Source organism: Dreissena polymorpha, chromosome 11 (genome assembly GCF_020536995.1).
Source record: "Dreissena polymorpha isolate Duluth1 chromosome 11, UMN_Dpol_1.0, whole genome shotgun sequence".
Lineage (NCBI taxonomy): Eukaryota > Metazoa > Mollusca > Bivalvia > Myida > Dreissenidae > Dreissena > Dreissena polymorpha.
Window position 1 is genome coordinate 67,957,230 of NC_068365.1, and position 22,332 is coordinate 67,979,561.

The 22,332-nt window shown below is 37.0% G+C and overlaps 1 protein-coding gene and 1 long non-coding RNA gene across 3 annotated transcripts in view; both read left to right on the forward strand.

Annotated features, from left to right (window-relative positions):
• The window catches only part of LOC127850624 (uncharacterized), a 346,937-nt gene extending 345,671 nt beyond the window's left edge, over positions 1–1,266 (forward strand). Inside the window, exon 8 of the mRNA XM_052383800.1 lies at positions 522–1,266. Within this exon, the coding sequence (XP_052239760.1) occupies positions 522–1,125 (604 nt within the window). The 3' untranslated portion in view covers positions 1,126–1,266. The remainder of the gene's footprint in view (positions 1–521) is intronic.
• A 9,998-nt stretch (positions 1,267–11,264) lies between these two features.
• Positions 11,265–20,618, forward strand: LOC127850645 (uncharacterized). 2 transcript variants are annotated; one of them, XR_008035396.1, is made up of 5 exons: positions 11,265–11,548; positions 12,876–12,929; positions 15,509–15,572; positions 19,480–19,662; positions 20,261–20,618. It is a non-coding gene; the product is annotated as an uncharacterized LOC127850645 (long non-coding RNA). The 2 variants fall into 2 exon arrangements; XR_008035397.1 differs by having other exon boundaries at positions 19,480–19,658.
• The last annotated feature ends 1,714 nt before the right edge of the window (positions 20,619–22,332 follow it).

Genomic DNA, 22,332 nt, shown 5'->3' on the forward strand with positions numbered 1-22,332 from the left:
TTGTTCGATGGGAAACTCTCAAAGTTGCTGCAGAAGCGCCTTTTAGTGTATATAGACTCGTTGATAAGGAATAACTTACAAGATGTTTTTTGTATTGGTATAGATAATATAAATTGTCGGTTACAAGCATGTAGTATGCGGCATACTGTACAGGCTGGAGAACTAAGAGGTGTATTTTTACATAACAGCATCAGATTACTGCTGAAGTTTGAGTACTTGCAAAGATTGTACCGTGCGTTAACAAATATCAAACCTGAACAGAGCAGTTCTCATTCAACCTTCGAGCATACATTAAAATATGTAATACGCAATTGTTTTGAAAACTCAACGAATGTCATGTCACAAACTGCGGCTCTTGAATTGATTAAACACTTTTATGCGTTACAAATTTCAGTTCAATCATCTCACTATTTGCGACTACAAAACGTTCTTGACAGCGAAAATATAAGGCGTGTCCAAGATTCCTTAAATTTGGATGTAGCTTCTAGTCGCTTAAAGTTTGCTTCTATGCTATACTGCAGTGGTCATCTTCAAGCGGCAGTTCGAGTGTTGGAGGATGTGGAGAGGAGGTATCACAGCAAGGTCAAGGCTGTGTGTGCATTTAGAGGTATAACAGGAGACCGACATCTCCAGGTGTTTGCTGATATGTTATCAGGAAACAAAGAAGAGGGATTCATTGATCCGCCATTCGCATTATGTGTAAGCTTTTTAAGGCAAGAATCATATTGCACTCCTGCCATATTATTGTTTGAAATGAATCGCAATATCACTGAAGAGGAAGTGACACAGAGAGATTACACTGAAAAACGTTGGATGGGCAGTGCTGAGGTGGATGCTCTTCCGTTCCTATACTATATGCAGTACATCACGTATGGGGGACTCGGTGAACGTGACACACAGCTTCATGCTATGGGAGTCCTCGAGGCTTATATAGATACATGTGTAAGAAATCAACTCAACCTGTATCACCAAGAGACAGCATTGAACTTGCTGGGGCATTGTTACGAAATGGAAGGAGACTATGCAGGAGCGTTACGCTACTACAAGTGGTCGATGCGTTGTCTTCGTACAAACAACGCCGCTAACTGGCACGTCCTGCGTATTATGCGTCTCATAAGTGGTTAAAAGAACAATATAGCAATGTAACGACATTAAACAAATAACTATAAACCTATGTTAAATATAAGATATTTGTGACCAGTTAGTTAGTCTCGATTATGTAATTCAATGGTATGTACATGTATTATAAACTGTAAGAAGAGGCAATGTATTTGTATGTTTCAAAATATTAACATCGCTACATTGTACAATCTGAATTGGTGTGTTGAATACTCTCTTATTTCTGTCAAATACGCATGATGATGTGTAAATTGTTATATGCACGTGCTCTTATATGTTTTGTTATGAATCTTTTGGATGCACTTTAGAATCAGAATTTATAATCAACCACTACGACTATACATATAATTCATATATTTACCACCACGTGGAATATATACGTGTGTCCAGCAAGGTCAATAAGCCATTGTACGGTTCAAATTGTAATTAAATTGTTTTACAAATGAATAAAAAAAATGTAAGGCAGGAATCGTATTGCACTCCTTTAATATTATTGTTTGAAATGAATCGCAATATCATCCAAGAGGAAGTGGCAAAGAGACATCGTATTGAAAAACTATGGATGAAATTTGCTGAGGTTGATGCCCGTTCGTTCCTCTACTATCTACAGTATCTCAAATATGGAGGACTCGGTGAACGTGACAATCAGCTACATGTCTTGGGAGTATTTGAGTCTTATATATTTGATATAAGAAATAAAATCAACCTGTATCACCCCGACACTGCTATGAAATGGAAGGAGACTATGAAGGGGCGTTACATTACTATGAGCAATCGTTGCTTCAGCGCGGTACAAACAATGCCGCTAACTGGCACGTCCGGCGTATTTTGCGGTTTATCAACGGTTAAAAATACGAGATAGAAAGTTCACTTTGCATATGAATGGCAGTAAACATATTCAGGGTCTTATTTGAATATATATATTTTAAAGTATATATTATTTTTTTGTGTAAAACAAGTATGAAAAGAAATTAATGTATTTCAAAGAATCGTTATGGCAATGTATTATAGATCAACAAATACTACATCTCCAGTAATTGTACAGATATACGTTCTTTTGATTATCCTTACCTATTTCGAAATAATGTATGTTTTAAATAGTTTTCTTCGCATCATAATTATTTTAATTTATATGAGTGTGTTTAGACAACATTTTACTACGCTCTTACAAGTATCTATACTAACAACATTAGGGATATTAAACTATAAGTGTTATTTATGGATACATAACAGTTAAATAAATTCAGTGTAAAGTAATTATTGAACTTGTACTTAGGACAATATTTGGCATTCGATTTTAATGAATCTTTAAATCCCACCCTGTATTCTTTCGCTGCACAATGCATCAAATATGACGGTAAAACTTGATGTTTGTTTGGTATTGTAGTTATATATGTATGTACATATCGTTGGTTAACTGTCACATTCTATAACTTATATCTACATGTCCACGTTGTACTTTGCACATTTGTCACAAATATATTTGAAGTTGATGGATTTATCCTTAATTTCCATAGGGCTACTGCATATATTGCTTCAGTTTCTTTATATTGTTTGTGTAAACATCGTATAATTATTGTTGCTATGCTTTTAGATGCCGACAAAACGGTATAACAGAATAAATATGCTTAAAATAAAATTAATGAGTAATATTTGCGTATTATGTTTGTACAAATAATTATGGCATGACATAAATATCATTAACATTTGTTGTGCACTGTAAAAGTATTTAAAATATTCAAAAGCAATGTTTTATTGATGTTAGGTTATGATGATAATGAACATACAACGCGATTTAGATTTCTTAACAATAGTCCCCTACTACCTTCAAAGCATCTCGAAATCTGAGCAAATACTGGGTTGATCATATGTCGGCGTAAAATATGTACATATACTTAATCGAATGTGCCCTCAGCAATTCTATAAATCGGCAACGCACCGGCTTATCAGGGTGCGATTGTTTCATCGCCGAACAGATAACCTATTGTCTCGTATTTCACACGTTACGTAATACAATAGGAAATTCAATATCTGAGAATCGCTCTTGAAAAACGGGACTAAATGCGCGTGACGTCACATATAAAAGTGTGCAGTCAACACAGGCTAATCACGGGCGACACTTTCCGCTTTAATATAACATTTTGTTTAAATGACATCTTTTCCTACCTGAAAGTCCAGTTAAGGCGGAAACGAATCAGACTAATCAGTGACGACACTTCACGCACTTCTTTTAAGCCCCGTTTTCCCATAGCACGACTTGCATGTATTGGATTCCGAGCTTCACACTGCGTGCTTTGTCAGGCTCAGTTCCCTCGTGTCAATCAAAGATGGGTTTATATGTGTAAGTTGTGTTAGATGTTAGTTAATATTTAGACCATCGTTATGAACAAAGGAAACAATATCTTCACAGTAAAAGCATAGGTCCAATTAATAATCCGGAGGATCTCTGATAAGCTGTCGATCAAGTATTGTCCACAATACTTTCAATTTTTATGAAGATGATTAAAGAAAGAGACTGGCGAGACGATGAAAGTCAGTTATTGTTGTGTTAAGTTTTGTTTGCTAATCTGCCGTATTTTTTCACATCATATTATACGTATCTACCCATGTTCAGCTAAGCTGGTGTGTCTGTACAACTGCGCTATTTTAATAATCGAAAACCCTAGTAATGAATAGTAACTCGTTTTTAACTTAAATAAAGTATAGTTGCACTTTTTAACTTAACAAAACTCGTGTTTCCTGAAATGTTCACCTTAATTTTATACTCTTTTAATGAAAAAAATGAAAAAAAGGTAAACTATAAAACATAACATTATTATACTGTTATGATTTGTTTACTTGTCATTCCATATTTAAACGTCATTTAAAGCCCGCAAATTCAGAAAAAAATACTTACGCATTTGTTTCGACCGTCTGTAAAGTTTAATTCAAATAACAATTGTTACTGATTGACGGCGGCTGAACTTTAAGAAGGAATTTAATCCGTATGCATCCATCAAAACAGTTACAAATGAACATGGTTATTACACGGTCATTTGAACTCAGATCAACTGCTTATGAATGTTGCTTGAACAATTGAGCCTCGATCTGGGAAATACGGGTCTAATAAATAAGCGTAAAGTGTCGTCCTAAATGAGCCTGTGCAGTCCACACATAATTGAACAATATCTTTGAATTCATTTTAAATACGGAATATTTTGAAATTCAAATAAAAACTATAATGCATTCTATTACCAACAAGTATCTGTCAGCTTGTTAAAACATAAACTGCGCTCTCGGAAAACCGAACATTATGCATGCGCGTAATGTGTCATCATATTTTAGTATATATGCAGTCCTTACATGCTAATCAGGGACGACACTTTCCGCTTTCATGGAATGCTCCATCTTAGGGAAGTATCAGCGGACTGCACAGGCTAATCTGAGACGACACTTTACGCACGTATATTAAGCCCGGTTTTCCGAGAGCGCGGCTCATATATATTCAAGGAACGTTGTTATAGTCTGAATACTGTTCAAATAAGGGAGATGATCAATGACAATCACTAAAGTAGAAAAAGATCAATAATCATAAATTCGTCACCGTATAAAAACTAGATAACTTTCGACCTAAAATCATTGAAATCGGTATGTTGGGTACTTGAAACGAAACATCTACTAATATCCAATTAAATAACAAAGCTAATCGTGTAGGTCATAAGGGCATGTGACTTAAAAAGTTTTCATTCGATATCTAGAGGACGCTTTGAATAAGAAGATCAACCAACTGGTATCCTGATTATTCGGGAGAAGGGGACGATACCAGTCTTCTTCGAGGTCAACAGATCAAAGGTCAAAGTCACTTAAACTTCAACCACGAACATTGCTTTCTCCATAGACAGGTCAGTGTGTATATGATATCAAGTGAACACTTTGTCGTGTGAGCATCAAATTTAGTGTTCCGGTTAGTCAGGATTAAAAGTAAACTTCGAAATAGACGTTCAAAAAAGAGAAGAATCAGTTGACGTAACTAAAAATAATTGCACGCATTTGCGACTTGATTGCAATATAAAATTAAATGGTGTGTGTGTTTTAAGTTATCCTACGGGCTTCAAATCGAGATAGGTTAATCTGATTGAAGTGTGGTTTAAGTGCTTATGCTTCAAGTGTTTGCGTGAAGTTATGTTTTGCAAAAATAATAAAATGTTTTTTGGAGCAATTGAAGAGTCGGCAAACTTATCGTTTAGTGATTGTGTATTTTAACTCATTATGGGAGCCTTTTCACAGAATTTGGCATGTTTTAAAGTTTGTCATTAAATGCTTTATATTGATAAATGTAAACATTGGATCTTAAAAGCTCCAGTAAAAAATCAAGAATAAACTTTTTAAAAAAGGACAAAATTTTGGCCGAAGCAGGACTCGAACCAATGACCCCCCGGAGTCCTGAAGTAAAAACGCATTAGCCCACTCGCCCATCGTGCCAATCACGAATAGCTGCGTATTTTATACTTTATATAAGCAATCTTCGTAGTTTCACAAAATTAAACAACAAACACAGAACTCTCCAAACTATTCAATCGTTTCGCGTTGCAACGCGTTATAATTTTTAGGTTTTTAAATCGTCAAGAGATGCATATAATGGCTATATTAGACCATGGTAGAAGTTCAGTAATACTGTTTACTCTAAAATATCATAACTTAAGCGAAAATCGCGAATCTGAAACAACTTTTTTCAATTTTGTCAATTTACCAAAACGTGAAAAGATCCCTTTAAATATACGCTGACATAGGCAATGCTCGTTCCGCTAAATAAATGTTAACGTCAGCGTCGCAAACTTGAGCATCGTAACGTCATTCACAAGAAGTGAAACTGAGAAAAAATTAAGTGCGAGTTTATATTTAGGCACTTACATGCATATTTATGCTTTAATTTATAAGGCGTTTTTTTAAAGTCTGAACGCTTGTTTACGTACTATGTGCCGCATATCTGAATAAACGCGCACTGATCTGTAAAATAAAATTACACCAATCTTTCAGTGACGTTTTAAAAGGCGTTAATTGAGAAAGCCTTGCGGTTTTTTTCATATAGTATATGTTGCATATATTTAAAATAACGTGCATTGTCATATAGAATCTAATATTATATAATGTAAAATGTCTTGTCATTAATCAACAATTCCTTGTATTCTAATAAATAGTGTTTATTGAATTCTTTAAATCCTAATCATAGGTTACAAAAATATAGTTGTATTTACGCGTGTAATATTTCATTGTAATTGTGTAAAGCGTCCAACTATAAATCTCCGTTTTTAATCAGGATAAATACCTTGTTGATTTTAAATCATTAAAGGGACGGCCCACAGACTGTTGTATTGACGGACTGCATATGCCTATATTGGGCGAGATTAAACAGACACCCATTGAAGCCCGTTTTCCCATAACGAGGTTCCGTAAAAATTTCATGTTGAGAAATACAATTGCATTCATTAAAATAAATTTAGATATATATTAAAAACCTATTTACAAATGCAGGATTTTAATTAAAATGCGGATTTTAAGTGTTTGTTTGCGAGCAAGCTCACAATCTGCATAGGCTTAACAGGGACAACACATTTCTCTTTATGGTATTATTCTTGTACACGAAGTTCCTTGTTATTCCAATACAAGGTTGTGTAACACTGGTGATCAACGAGGCGTTAACGTGTCAAGTAAAATGTTGTTTCACTTCCAATAAATATGCACGGATAAAGTATTTAAACTTTATTAAAATATTGACTTGACTTAACAAATTATTTTCGTTACCTTATACACGAACAAAAAAACTAAAATTGGGAAAATTCGCGTCGTGAAGACTTGATATAGGGAAATCGGTGTATTTAATTTTTTGCTCCAAAGCATTTTTTAGTTCCAGCCATAGAGCCGCATAGGGAAAACTAACTAAATGTTGCATTTTATTCAAAACGAAAATATGTAATGGTGCGAATTATAATTGATACCCAATAAAGCGCATGCAATGCTTCTTCACGGAAAGTGTTTTGTTGACAATCGCCTGCGTTAAATCGGTAAATATGGATTTATATCGATGGCTGAACGGAAAACTGCAGTATCTCCTTCTTTATTTAATATGAGTTACAACAGTCTTCCGTTCACCCCTCGATATGTTCGATCCTGGATATTGCACTTCCTATATCAGATCGCGTAACCAAGCAATTTAACCGTATTTGTTACTATTTATAGTCATCCATTCCGCACTTGTTTGTCTTAAAATTGAACAAACCTTAAACATACTTGCATATTTCATGTTTGCGTCCGCTATGTTTGAACTGTGACTAAAAACTGCGTTATCCAAATACTGGTTATGTTGACTGCAGGCAAATTAAAAATTATATGGCAAAGAAGAGCGCAATACGTAAACATTATCCGCAAAATCGTCATAAAGAAAAGACCTCATTTAAAATAGAGCCTGTGAACACTGGGCGCAATTTCTTTATGTGTCGTCACATAGTAGCCCGGGTAGTCGGTATATGCTAATCAGGACCACACTTTCCGCTTTTATGATTTTGTTTACTAAGTATCTTCTTAGCAAAAATACATGAAAGTCGGAAAGTGCGGTTCCAGATTAGCCTTTGCGAGCACAACCGGATAATCTTACCACTTACCGCAAATGGACCTTGCGCATTTTTTACAGGACGAGACTAATTTACAGGTATATTGTCAATACCAATTTAAAAGAAACCCCTGCATTGACTGGCTTTCCTTGATGATATCTAACCTATTTTTGCAGAAACTCCTATCCAGACAGTGAGGCTTAACTCTGACCTATACCGTCTGACTTATATCTGTAGAGTCTCCTGTCCAGACAGTTAGGGTTCACTCTGACATATACCGTCTGACCTATACTTGTAGAGTCTCCTGTCCAGACAGTTAGGGTTCACTCTGACCTATACCGTCTGACCTATACTTGTAGATTCTCTTGTCCTGGCAGTTAGGATTCACTCTGACATATACCGTCTGACCTATACTTGCAGAGTCTCCTGTCCTGGCAGTTAGGGTTCACTCTGACCTATACCGTCTGACCTATACCTGTAGAGTCTCATGCCCAGGCAGTTAGGGTTCACTCTGACCTATACCGTCTGACCTATACTTGCAGAGTCTCCTGTCTAGGCAGTTAGGGGTCACTCTGACCTATACCGTCTGACCTATACTTGTAGAGTCTCCTGTCCTGGCAGTTAGGATTCACTCTGACCTATACCGTCTGATCTATACCTGCATAGTTTCATGTCCAGTCATTTAGGGTTCACTCTGACCTATACCGTCTGACCTATACTTGCAGAGTCTCCTGTCCTGGCAGTTAGGGTTCACTCTGACCTATACCGTCTGACCTATACTTGCAGAGTGTCCTGTCCTGGCAGTTAGGGTTCACTCTGATCTATACCGTTTGACCTATGCCTGTAGAGTCTCCTGTCCAGGCAGTTAGGGTTCACTCTGACCTATACCGTCTGACTTATACTTGCAGAGTGTCCTGTCCTGGCAGTTAGGGTTCACTCTGACCTATACCGTCTGACCTATACCTGTAGAGTCTCCTGTCCCGTCAGTAAGGGTTCACTCTGACCTATTACGTCTGACCTATACTTGCAGAGTCTCCTGTCTAGGCAGTTAGGGTTCACTCTGACCTATACCGTCTGACCTATACTTGCAGAGTCTCCTGTCTAGGCAGTTTGGGTTCACTCTGACCTTTACCGTCTGACCTATACTTTCAGAGTATCCTGTCCTGGCGGTTAGTGTTAACTCTTACCTATCATGTCTGACCTATACTTGCAGTATCTCCTGTCCTGGCAGTTAGGGTTCACTCTGACCTATACAGTCTTGCATATACTTGCAGAGTCTGCTGTCTAGGCTGTAAGAGTTCATTCTGACATTCTGACCGTCTAACATGCACTTGCAAAGTTACCTGTTCAGGCTGTTAGGGTTCACTTTGACTTATACCGTTTCCCAGCTCGAGCGCACCGAGCATGGATTGGAGAAGGAAATGCGAAGGGAAATCTGGGTCCCACCATGGAAGAATAAAATTGCGAGGTACTTTATTTGACACCTATTTATTTTAGATCGATTTACATCGAAGGCCTAAGGTTTTTTGATGAGCTGTTGAGCGCGTTTCCTGCATCAAACCAATACTTGGTGTTTTGGGGGGAGATCTAAAGAACGTCTCAAGCAGAATAGGCGGACACCATATCCTTTACGCCATGGCGAGATACTTAACTGGAAACTTAGGAAAAAAAGATTGTGAAATACATAACTTGGAACTTTGAATAATACAAATTTGAGATACATTACTAGGCTATCGGTATAATACAATTCCTAGAAGCTTTACTACTGTACTACTGTAACATTATTAAAATGCTGGATTTTTTATTGTGGAACATTTATTTGTAGGGCATTTATTTTCGTTGGTTTTGTGGATCCATCGTTCAGCGAATTATTCAAAAACAGGTTGGAAATGACTGGCGAAGATACTTGTTTTTTTCCAAAATCATATATCAACGAATTAACGTGTTCACAACAAAGTATCTTTTTATAAAAAACAAATCACGAAATGTTCATGCCGACGAATATAAATGGGCCATGCTCTGTAAAAAGAAGGGTTAAATGCAAATGTGTAAAGTGTCGTCCAGATAAGCCTGTGATGTCCGCACATGCTATTAGGGACGACACGTTCCGCCTAAACTGGATTTTTACTCAGAAGAGACCTTCTTTAATCGAAATAATTATTAAAGCGGAAAGTGTCGTCCCTGATTAGCATAAGCGGACTTCACCGACTAATATGGGATGAAACTTTACACAGATGCATTAACTGTTAACAGAGCACGAAGCAAATGAACAGTATTCGTTTTGTTTTATTTGTTTCACAGACTGCGACATGAAGGTGATTTAATCCTGAAAGGTAAGCACGTGCTGTTGCGTTGAATTTAGTGGATCATTGCCTCGTCTTCTGATAACTGGTAAAAGGTTCAGAAATATAAAAGTACAGCATATAATATATGTGTACAAGGTTCCACAACCACAAACTAATGTGTTCTTATTTTCTATACAGGTACATCTGCCATTAAAAAGATATGGTGGATTATTAAAATATGAAATGTTCGGACATGTATTAATTCGCCGTATAACTCGCGGGTTGCATTTGGTAATGTAAGAAATAATCAAAAAGGTATTTTTTCGTATTATAAACAAAAATGTGTTTTATATATGCCACAATACTATCACGACAGTTATATCAACGCCCCCTATACATTAAATGACTTTGTGGCGATTTTTATTGCGCGAGGCTATTTTGTGTATGTTTGCTCGTTCATGCCCAAATATGTGTATCTGTTTGTACCTGCAGGGTCGGGACAGCGTGTAAATTGTACATGAGCTTTGTTTTGGGAATGCATGTGGGTAAAATTGACGTGATGTATGTGCCTGGGGATAACATCACGTTAATTAACGGAACGTTTCAGTCTAACGTTGGCGCTGGCAACGCAACGTGATTAAGGGCAACTACACATGTTTGCACTCGATATTATATATAAGCCTCGCTCTGAGAAAATGGGACTTAATGATTAGGCGTATAGTTACATCTCAGATAGGCTATGCATTCCTCACAGGCTCATCAGGGAAAACACTTTTCGCTTTTATGGAACTTTTCTATACAAAGAAGTGTTATCTGCATTAAAACGCAATCAAGTTGGAAAGTGTCATCCCTGACTAGCCTGCGCGGACTTCAAAGACTAATCTGGTACGAACCTTTACGCACATGCATAAAATCCTCGTTTTCCGGATATGTATAAACCTGTATAGGTGCATCGCTAACGCCATGTATTTAATACTTGCTAAAATGCCGCTCACTGTCCAGCCATAGCGACAAGAAAGTTATAAGCGTCTACCGGTATATCGTATTAATATTCGCTCTTTGTCTCGACTTTGATCGCTGTCAAATTTGATAGCGGGTCACAAAATTTTCAGCGAGTGAAGTCAAGATGAACAGAGAATATGAATATTAAATAAACGCTAATAACTTCTTTGCTGATATGGCTTGAATGTCAGCGGCATTTGAACTAAGAATACAATTACATGTAATAAACGTTATAAAACGGCGCAAAATACCTGTCTCGGCATTGACGTCGCCATCTTGTTTGTCACGTGATTACCCCCTCTGATACGGGTACACAGGTAATGTGTGTAATAACAACATCAATCACAGGGAAGTGCTGATCACTCACTGCACCTACAGCCAGGAACATAATTCATACTATACCGGAAACGGTATACGAAACCCGGCTTCCCAGCATCGAGCCCCACGGTACCCACGGCGGTTCCCACGAAACTGCGGGTCACTCGTGTGTGGGAGGACGTGGCGCATGGCCTTCGCAAGGCTAGCATCGATATTCTTGGGATCCTGTTGTTTTAGGTAAGAAACGGTCTCGTAAGTATCTAAAGAGTGTAGCCTCGCCTTTGGAAAATTGGGCTTATTTTCTTATATTCAACAGTTCCTCCGGTACATCTTCAGTTATTTAACGGGCTTATCGCATTTGCTTAAAGTGCCGCCTGAGAGTAGCGCTTAACGTGGATTTTTGCTAAGAAGTGACTTCCTTTAAACGAAGCTATAATACAGGCGGGAATCGCCATCCCTGATTAGCCTGTGCGGACTTCATACATAACGTACATACAATAAGCCCGTTGAATAATTGAAGATGTATCGGTGGAACTATTGAATGTAATAAAATTACATTTTAGAGATAGTGTCAATATAGAGGATATTTGTTCATGTCAGTGTAAGATCGTTTGTTATTTCACGAGTGATCATAGAAAATATATTTTCACGAGTGAAACTATTTCTATTCTATGACCACGAGTGAAATAACAAACGATCTTACACTGACATGAACACATTTTCTGTTTCTTTTATGCCTCTTTTTCAAGAAAATAGTTAATAGCTGTTTCCCTTTCTCTGAAAAGTTACCCTTTCTACAGTGGCGTGCCCAAATACATTTCAAAACACAACATGACTTCATTAGTGTGACGAAATGACGTCATTATACCAGAGAAATTCTCCAGTTAAACTATTTTACAATGTAAATAAACGGTGAAAAAGCATAAAATAGAAAGAAAATTTGTTAGATTCGATGGAATGTCACTTTTTATTCACTCTTGATAATAGAAAATATATATATATAATTATTTATGATAATCTAAAAATTGAAAAAGGAGTTTCGAAAATTTGTTATTTTCACCGGTGAAAATAACATTTGTTTTATTATCTCTGCTGTTATTTCTCTGCAGAAATGTCATATTTTATGATTAGGTAAAAAAGAAACATTTTTGTTAACCTCCGGCAGTATTTAATTTGAAGCAAATGAGCGATAACTTTTGCCATACAGGACAAGCAAGTTCTCATATAATGCAGACTACGGCGCGGTGGGAAGAAAACATTGAGACAACATGTATGAAACTGTTTCTAAAATGTATTGTACGTGTACATGTATATCATAATTTCAAGTATGGGCTTTTACGCCAGACAACATGTGTGTTCGTTGCGGCTTGCGTTTAACAACATACACCGTTGTCGTATATTTGGGACTCACGCTTGGCACACGGCTGCTCGTGTTGTGACATTTATTTAATCTTAAACAAATAAAAAACAAGAACAGTACTAGAAAACAACTGACGCGGTTATGATGTCAATGAAGCACCTGTCATTATGTCCGATGACTAATAACGAATCTATATCGTTTCAGAGCAGACTAAAGAATATTTGCATGGGAAAAGAATTCTTGTCCAAGAAATTGGAGGTAAGTTTTACGTTGTTCAAAGTATGTGTATTTGTATTACATGCATTGATGGTGTTTCTGTTTGTTACGCGGGAGAATTGTTCTCGAAAGCGTCCAGTACGTAAGCATGTGTAATTGCTCCAAGAAGCTTATATATTTTATTATAAACAAAGGTCAATAACTCCTTTCAATAGCGCAATCGCGAAGCCTTGACAATATTCGTTGAAGCACTTGGGGGTATTTATTTTTGTATACATTGGACACAAATCGATTTCAAAATATATGACAAGTTTTGCGTGGAAGCTTGCATATGTTAATTTAAACAAAGGGCAATAACTCAAAAACGCAATTATAGTAAAATCTTCACAGTACGCGCTGAAGCAATTTGAGATAATTATTATATACACATGCACAGTGTATAAGAAGTTGCGTACATGAGCTTTTGCGACGAACGGATGCGCGCTTTCACGCACACACGCACACGCAGACAAAATTACGCCATCTCATTTCTATATCCACACGCCTTCCGGCAGTAGATAACAAACAGAACAACCGATGCTAATATTTTATGCATCGGAAATCTATCTTCATACGGAGAATTATGTTTATCTGCTTATCTTAACAGCTAAAGAAAACATAATAATTAATGAAAACCTGGCGTTACACCGATGACAATGTAATAATTTTTACTAAATTTACTTGCCGCGTATTCTGACATTTCATTTATTGTTCACCGTGAAAAAAACGCGTGTTCGGAGTGAATTGACCCAGAAGTCTAGTTAAAAGTACGTGTTTACGATCATCATGAAGTACTTTGACTCAGTAACCTTGCTTTACCCTACTACAACGCGCTAGTGTCAAATATGTTAATAGCCTTTTTTATACGGGACAAAACATTCGAGTTAGGTAGACTATTATCGAAAATTCGAATCGTTTTATTAATAAATGAACATACGCATGACACTAAATAATAAATGCATGTACTATCCCAAGGAGAAAAAACAATTTACAAAAAATATGAGGTTATCGTATGCACACTCTGGTTACAGCTATTTTTTTATTTACTTTATTCTACCAAGTTTGATAATACGAATGTTTAATGTCAACAGGTTCTTAATAATCTCTTTCGTTAAACTAAAAAGGAAAATAACCCTGCGATGACTTTGCCTTATTGTAATCGTGGGTTGCAGGTGCTTGATAAGATTGTCGTGATCGTATTGTTCGTAGTGGACATGGCGCTACTACGGGCCTCTCACACTTAAGCTGCATGCCGCTCTCCTCATCCTCTCTTTCCCGTTGCCACGGAGAGTCATAAGGGTCGTAAACAGAAAGTTCACTTCCTGAGAGTCTGCCCTCCGCCCCTTATGGTCATAAACAATACCAAGCATCGTGTATCTGGTAAAAATAAGCAGCCTTAATCTGTGTTTACGATGGGTTAATGCATGTGCGTTAAGTTTCGCCCCTGATTAGCTTGTGCAGTCCGACATATTTATCCATCAAAAGAGACTTACATAGTAGATGAAAGCAAAAAGTATCGTCCCTGATTTGTCTGTGTTGACTGCAAAAGCCAATATGGGATGACATTTAATGCAAATGCGTTAAACTCCATTTTCCCTACGCGCGGCTCATGTCTGATTAACTGCGTTCAGCTGATCACGAACAAATCTTTGTTCAGTTGTTTAACTTAGCTTCACGGGAACCGTTATTGTTATGAACATGTCCGTTTACGCCCACGGATTTGTAAGTCGTTTTGTAAGCACATAAAGGTCTGAGGAGCAACAATACCATATTGATGTTACTAAAATTTGTATTTTCGCGCAATGTATTTTAATGTGCGCGTGAGTTGGTTTGCGCGTGTGCGTTGCATACTCGCAAATCTTTCTGGCTATCCGGTTAACGCAGAAGATTGTACACACTTAAGACCGAGCCAAACTTTAAAATCTTTTTGTGAAAAGCCCAAATGTCGATATTCTAGATATAATTTAAATACTTGACCTAACTGTGAATCTAGTTAAGATCATAAGATATGAGCGCTGGTAAACACTCCGGGGCCCTTACATAATTCATCGTTGGGCGCAAAAGGACCTATACAACTTCAAAAGACAAACATCCGAACATTATACAATATATTATCCCAGAGTCCGCCTAGTTAAATATGTATGTTATATCGATTGTATCGGACGGCTAAGTCTCATTGAAATGCTTTCGAGTCCGCTTGCTGGGTAGAATAACCAGCACATGGGGTCTTGAGGGGAGATCTAAAGAATGCTCTCACAGTGTGGATCGACCCCAAAACCTCACCCTATCCACAACGCAACGGCGACCTATGTATATCCGCTTGCAGGTAGAAAGCTGCCTATCACCATAGCGGGAGAGTTCTTTAGATCTCACACAAAGACGCCAATTACTTCTTCTATCCAGGAAAAGAACTCGAGAGCGTTTTAATAAGCAACTGAATTTCGGAGCAATCGATATAAAGTAAATAGTTTTAACGTAAATATAAAAAGACACAAACTCGGACATTCTTCCGTACGTACTCCTGTCGTACGCTTGCATGTCTGATAGTGGCGGTGCTAGATCACGAACACTTCCGGTTGTAGATGCTGTACAGGTGGAAGATGATTTCAGCACAACTTGAAAGGGGAAACCGAAAAGCGATGGGACGTAAGGAGAAATTATTGTTGTTGTTTCCATACCATATCTTTAATATTTTGGAGAATAGTTTATCTTAAAAACACCATGTTTAAATAGGATTTAAGTATTTTTGGAGCACACATATCTAAATTTACTATTGAAGCCATTAAACAACTTGCTAGAGCCCCATTTTTCTACTACACTTTGTTTGTTTTTACACCCATACAATAACTATTAAAATATACCAATAATTAATTGACTAAGATAATTAATTATTCGGCACCATATTACCAGAGCGCGGCTATAATACAATGCAGAGTGAAATAAAATGAGCTAGCTTTAAGCATACACATACAGGTTTACGTTGAATAAAATCATTCTGCAAAATACTTAAATCGTTCAACACCACCACAATCCCAAAATCATCATCAGCAGCAGCAGCAGCAGCATTATTATCTTCATTATTTATTACCGACAAAGATAGCAACGAAGCAATAGTCAGACGCACGGACGTTCTGGAAAGACATGCATACTTTGTGAAATTATTATTATTCACTAAAGATTCTAAATGCTTACGACTTTGACAGAACTTCTTAAACGGGGACCAATTTCGACCGGGCGTAAAATGTAATTTACAGTAATACGCTCGTGAAAACAAAGCATTGTACGAACAAGATAAGTATTGATGCAAAGCAGCAAAGGGCGTCGGGAATTTCAGTGTAAAAGGCACACAATGAAGTTACATGGAACGATTTTTTTCCTACTGTAAATATTAATATATTGGCCGATTATTTTAAACAAAATAGAAAAAGACACTGGTATAACCATTATCTATGATTTTGTGTTATAACCCCCAAATAACCATTATCTATGATGTTGTGTTATAACACCCAAATAACCATTATCTATGATTTTGTGTTGTAACCCCCAATTGTTCATTGTTCATTTTATTAACATTGGTTTCCTTTTTTTCTGGCATCCGTGTGCAGTTTTCATTAATGGAACAGAACTGTGTAGGTTTTAAAAATCTGCTTCATCTTGTAAGCGTAATTTCATATTGTTCTCAACTTCAAGGGGAGATGATTCTAAACTTATTCTTACGTTGCTCATTAAAGATAGGGGTAGAGTACTCATTGAAATGAAAACCGTGTTAAAGTTTTAATGTGTTTACGAGCCCCCCACCCTCTTACACATATATTTCATGGGCATAATAAAAACAAAAAATGGTTACAATAAAACAGCATATTTATTTAAAGTAAAATGTCTACAACAAAACAAAAAGTTAACATAGAACACAAATAACATAATTTGATTCTACTGGGGCTCGAACCTTGGGCTTCTCACATGTGAAGCGAGCGTGTAACCACTACACTACGGAACCGCTTTACAAATGACATTCTAACTAAGATATTAATAAGCTATTATTAGTCGGTTAAAATGTAAACCTAGAAGTTTAAACGCTGGATTATGAGCGGGGTTAAAGGTCCATACCAAAGGGTCCATACCACTGGCAACATACGGGTCAGGCCTGCGGCCTCCTATATGTGGTTCTTAAAAAAACATGTAGGAGGACTTGATAGTATTGAGACGTGGGTGCTGTGAAGGTGCTCCTCATTGATAAGCGGCTGCTTCCTTTATCAAAACTCATTATTACAATTACAATTACAGATACGTGTCGCGCTTCGCGCTTTTAGCGCCTATATTAGTAACTACGTGGTTGCTAGGATAGTGGAACAAAGAAGTTTTGTTTTTATACAAAACCAGAAAGTTTCAACGGTTCGCGTATTTGACCAGTCCCTGTGAACTTTCCACTGTGATCAGTTATTAATTAAAACAATAAGCTTTGCATTATTGGCAATAAATGTTGTAGTAAATGTTATAGGCACAAATGCAGTACTTATTTACACTAATTTACACAAAAAATCATCACTATTCAAGATATTCTGACAAAAAAAATATATACATTGATCCGTAAAATAACTTCTCCACGCATAAGCGAAATAAAAGCGTATTACATACTAGTCGCCGCACTTCAGTGCGACGCCAATAAGATTTTTATGCTCCCTAAAAATTTTCGGGGGGGGGGGGGGAGGGCATATTTCCTCGCCAGTTTGGGGTTCCTTACTTCCTTCCTTCCGTCACACTTTTGTTACAGTTTGTTATAGCAGCTTCAATATTTTACCGATCTTTTACATATTTGGCATGTAGGTACCTTGCATGGACCTCTACCTTTTGATGAGGTTTGAAATCACTGAGGTCAAGGTCAAGGTCACCGAGGCTAATAATATTATTTTTATGTGGTTATTAACACATAGATTGACAAAGCGCATCATAGGAGAGTATCCATCAGTTTCACTGATATTCTTGTTTTTCAAATTTTGTTGATATCCGGACTACTAAATTTGTTAAAACACTACGCGTTCATGTGTAATCGAAATGCACATGTGCCATAATGACAACAACTATGTTGTTGTATAGTCATTACTGTATGTATAAAATGTATTTGTATGCATGAATGCAATGACGTTCTCAATGGCATTTTCTAATATTTATGTTTTTATTTTGATAAAAACGTTAAGTGAACTGCACGAGTATAAACTGAACGTGTCTAAACTACACGAACTATTTGAATAGTTGAGCCTCGCTCAGAGAAAACGGAGCTTAATGCATGTGCGAAAAGTGTCGTCCCAAATAAGTCTGTGCAGTCCGCAAAGTCTTATCAGGGACAGCACTTTACGCCTAAACAGGATTATTGCCAAGGAGAAATTTCCTTTTAACGAACAATGTCATAAAACTCGTCCCTAAGGACGACACTTATTAAGTCCCGTTTTCCCAGAGCGTTGCTACTTTTGTTTAATTTTTTTATTCAACTCGGATACTTATTCAGTGGCAGTAGCAACATGTAAAGAAATGAAACACCAGAGATGTTTGAATTTTCCTTCTAATATATTGTTGTTAATCGGTAAATATATAACTGAATACTTATGCGTAGGAATTAACCACGGGACTAGTCAGAGTTATTTAATTGAAACGAACACTTAAAAATGTCTCATTATATGACAATAATAAAAGTCCAACCACGTGTTTTTACAGCGTACATGTCTATTTAATAACAATTCACGCAAAACACAACACGGACATTAGGAGGAAATCTTATAACATACATAAAACGATTTATTATCAAATTGTATTATAAATATTGTTAGGGAACTTTTTAGGCAGATATGAGCGATGAAATTCTCATTTGAAACGCAAATTGATGCTCATTAAGCATGATAAAACACGTAGGACCGCCCGGCCGTACGTTTTCCCATCCGACCTTCCTTTTAGTTTCTATATTTGAGTACCCGATATTTACCAACTCCCTAATAGTTTCGATATTATGGTACCCGATATTTACCTACTCCCTTATAGTTGTGGTATTCGGTTACCCGATAATTTCATACTAACAGTATCGATATTCGGGTACCTATCTATTCCCTTAAAGCGTCATAGTTTCAATATTCGGTTACTTATTCTACTTATGTTATCACTTATTGATTACTACTGTTCATGAACATTTGTGCCTCGCGTTAAGAAAATGCGGACTATTGCATGTGCATACAGTGCAGTCCGCACAGGCTAATCAGGGCGACGCTTTTCGCTTGCATTGCATTGGTTATTTTGAGAAAGTCTCTTCTTAGCGAAATTTGTAGTTTCGGTGGAGAGTAACGTCCCTGATTAGCCTGTGCGGACTGCAAATGCTTATATGACACGACACTTTAAGCACATGCAGTACACCCCGTTTTCCCAGAGCGCGGCTCATGTTTATACAGCTCGATATCAACGGTGTACTTCTTTTAAAAGCAAGTTTAACGGCAGAAAGAGTCATCTGCCCTTATTGGAACTACGTCGTGAACTCCATTCACTCATAACGACGTTGTACGTCTGTTTAAAGGAAGTTCGACAACCCTGACCGGGTCTGAATGAATTATCTCCTCGTATGGATATCGCGCCCTATACACCATCCACTCCACATACTGGCGCGTTGTTGTTGATGAGTTACACTACATTCAGTTCTAAGTTGCTGTATGGGATTTACACAATATTCAGCCAGACGATGTTTTTGGACTAAATGTAGGTAAGACTTTCTGTTCAAATATAGTGTGTGTGATGCGGATGCCATAACAAGCGTACCATTTGTCCGTCTTTACAAGGTTACAACGATTGAATCGTTTTATCCTGAACAAATACCTTTTATATTGCGAATATTCCGAACTTTCCACGCACATTTGATTTGATCAACATTTTTTGTTACGGATGTCCCAGACTTAGACGGACCATCTATTAGTAATGTTTAAGAAAGAAGTAAATACACTTGATAAAAATTGATATCAGTTATTTTTAATAAAAATAACTGATATCAATTTTTATCAAGTGTATTTAAATTATGCTATCGCATTGAACACTGTCATCCTTATTTACGTTGACCTTGGCCTTTTATGACCTTAATATGTATTCCTTAATTATCCAGTACCGACCAGAAACAAGTGCGTTTATAAATGCAGAATTATTTCAGTTAACGGCAGAGATTATCTTCATCCTTTCATAAGATATCTTGCGTGTTTTGTGTGCCGAAGTTTGCTTCGACAAAAATGTGATAATAGAAACCTACGCACTCGTTAATATGAATACACATTGTTCTTTCCAATAATAGTCCACCATTATTATTGTCATAGCTAAGAAACCCAACAGAAAATGTGGAGACTTTCAGCTGTCCTTGTACCAACAAGATATATCCCTCGGTACTATGCTCACCACTTCCGGTCGCGAGGCGTCTGTCACTTTTGTCGTCAGTGGGTGGACGAATGGGCGCGGTTTATTGTTGCGATACAAGCAGTGTGAAACCAAGTAATGTTCACTTCCTGTCGCGATATAGACACGACTAAATACCATACAATATGCACAAGAAAAGTGGATACATATTTATATTTTGTAGTTGCTAAAATAAGACGATGTTAGGCTGTTTAGTAAATTCGAGATAAGGAAGGACTGGGTGATTATTAACCAGCCTCCTGTGTTAAAACATAAACATGTACAATTACAAAAAAAAATAAAGTTTATGAATGTTCAGTAAATGTTTTTTGGCATTTGTAGATATGTTATCGTAACTCTAATAAATATTGATACACTTACCTTGACAATTTCCGTTTATATAGGAGTTTTGCTCAGTGCATTGTTACTGCCTCGTCCTTCGTTATTTTCGTATGACCTCGACTGGATTAATATCGTTACCGCATCGTCCGTCAGTTTTTAACTCGTATTGTTGGGACCATCGCCCTTTCTTGAATTTCTTGGGCGAAAAATAACTATTTGTATCAAATTCATTTGAATGAAAATGTACATATTAATATAGAAAACTTATATATACGTGTTAACTAAATAAATATAATTTGTAATGTATTCATTAATCAATGGTCGCCGTCCCGCTTGTACCTCCATCTCGGAAAAAGAAAGCTGGATTACTGTCCCTGGATTTGCTGGTAACCGGTTTATTGGAATGGCCGATTGAAGCAGTAATCACGTCGATTGTGTATTACTACATAATAATCAAACGCTCATAAAGTTCCAGAAAACATTTGCTCAACCCTCAACTTACATCTAGAAACCACAGCAACGATTAGACCGGAAGTGAGTCCGTGTAGAGACTTCCTGGTGCTGGTACCGGATATGCGTAAGCATAAAACTTCCTCGCTGTTTTTTTCATGAAACGTCGAAATGTTTCTGTTACATTTTACATAACAAATACTATTGGAAACGATCGAACGCTCCAATTGTATTTCCTTTATACCCAATGAATGTTTTAAGATTCGTTGCAGTGGTTACCGCCACTATAGGTTAAGTTTTAACACTATTAAAAGCAAAGAGAATAATTTGTAATGTTTTATATTCACAGTCCGAAAATTGTATTTTAAAAAAGCTGTACAGATATAATGTATAATGGACATTCTACCGAAAATAAAAATAAAGAAACAACCGCTTTGACATCCATTAAAAAAATAATAATTTGATAATAATGAATCGAACGCCGTTATACAATCAATAGCTAATCATGCTTCTCGCGTTAATCAAGTAAGTTAAATTGCAACCAAGCGTTCAGCAAATTGTATATTCGATTCGCACATAAATATAAATGAGCCCATCTCTGGCAAAACGGCGCTTAATGCATGTGCGCTTTGTGTCGCTGCGCTTAATGCATGTGCGCTATGTGTCGCTGCGCTTAATGCACGTACGCTATGTGTCGCTGGGCTTAATGCATGTGCGCTAAGTGTCGCTGCGCTTAATGCATGTGCGCTATGTGTCGCTGAGCTTAATGCATGCGCGCTAAGTGTCGCTCTCCGGCTATACTGGATTTACGCTAAGAAGAGACTTCCTTTAAGCAAAAAACTCCATACAAGCCGAAAGATTAGGCTAATCTGGGACGATATTTTAAGCATAAAGCCCCGTTTTTCCATAACGATGCTCACATTTATTTTGTGCACACGAGCACGTTTGCCCTGAAATAAATGAAAGTTTACTTAAGAAGATATTATGCCAGTTCAACATGTGTGGGACTATTTTGGTTGGGAGTGGCTTGAATATTAGTCTGCGATTACGACACATATTGTTTTAGTAATCATTATAAAATTTTAATAATAATAATAGCAACATTGCAATAACAATAATGGTAATGAGAATTCCATAATATTTCAGTTTGGCGTATAATGATTATTTCATGGGAAGTAATGATACTCTCATGAAACAATAAAAT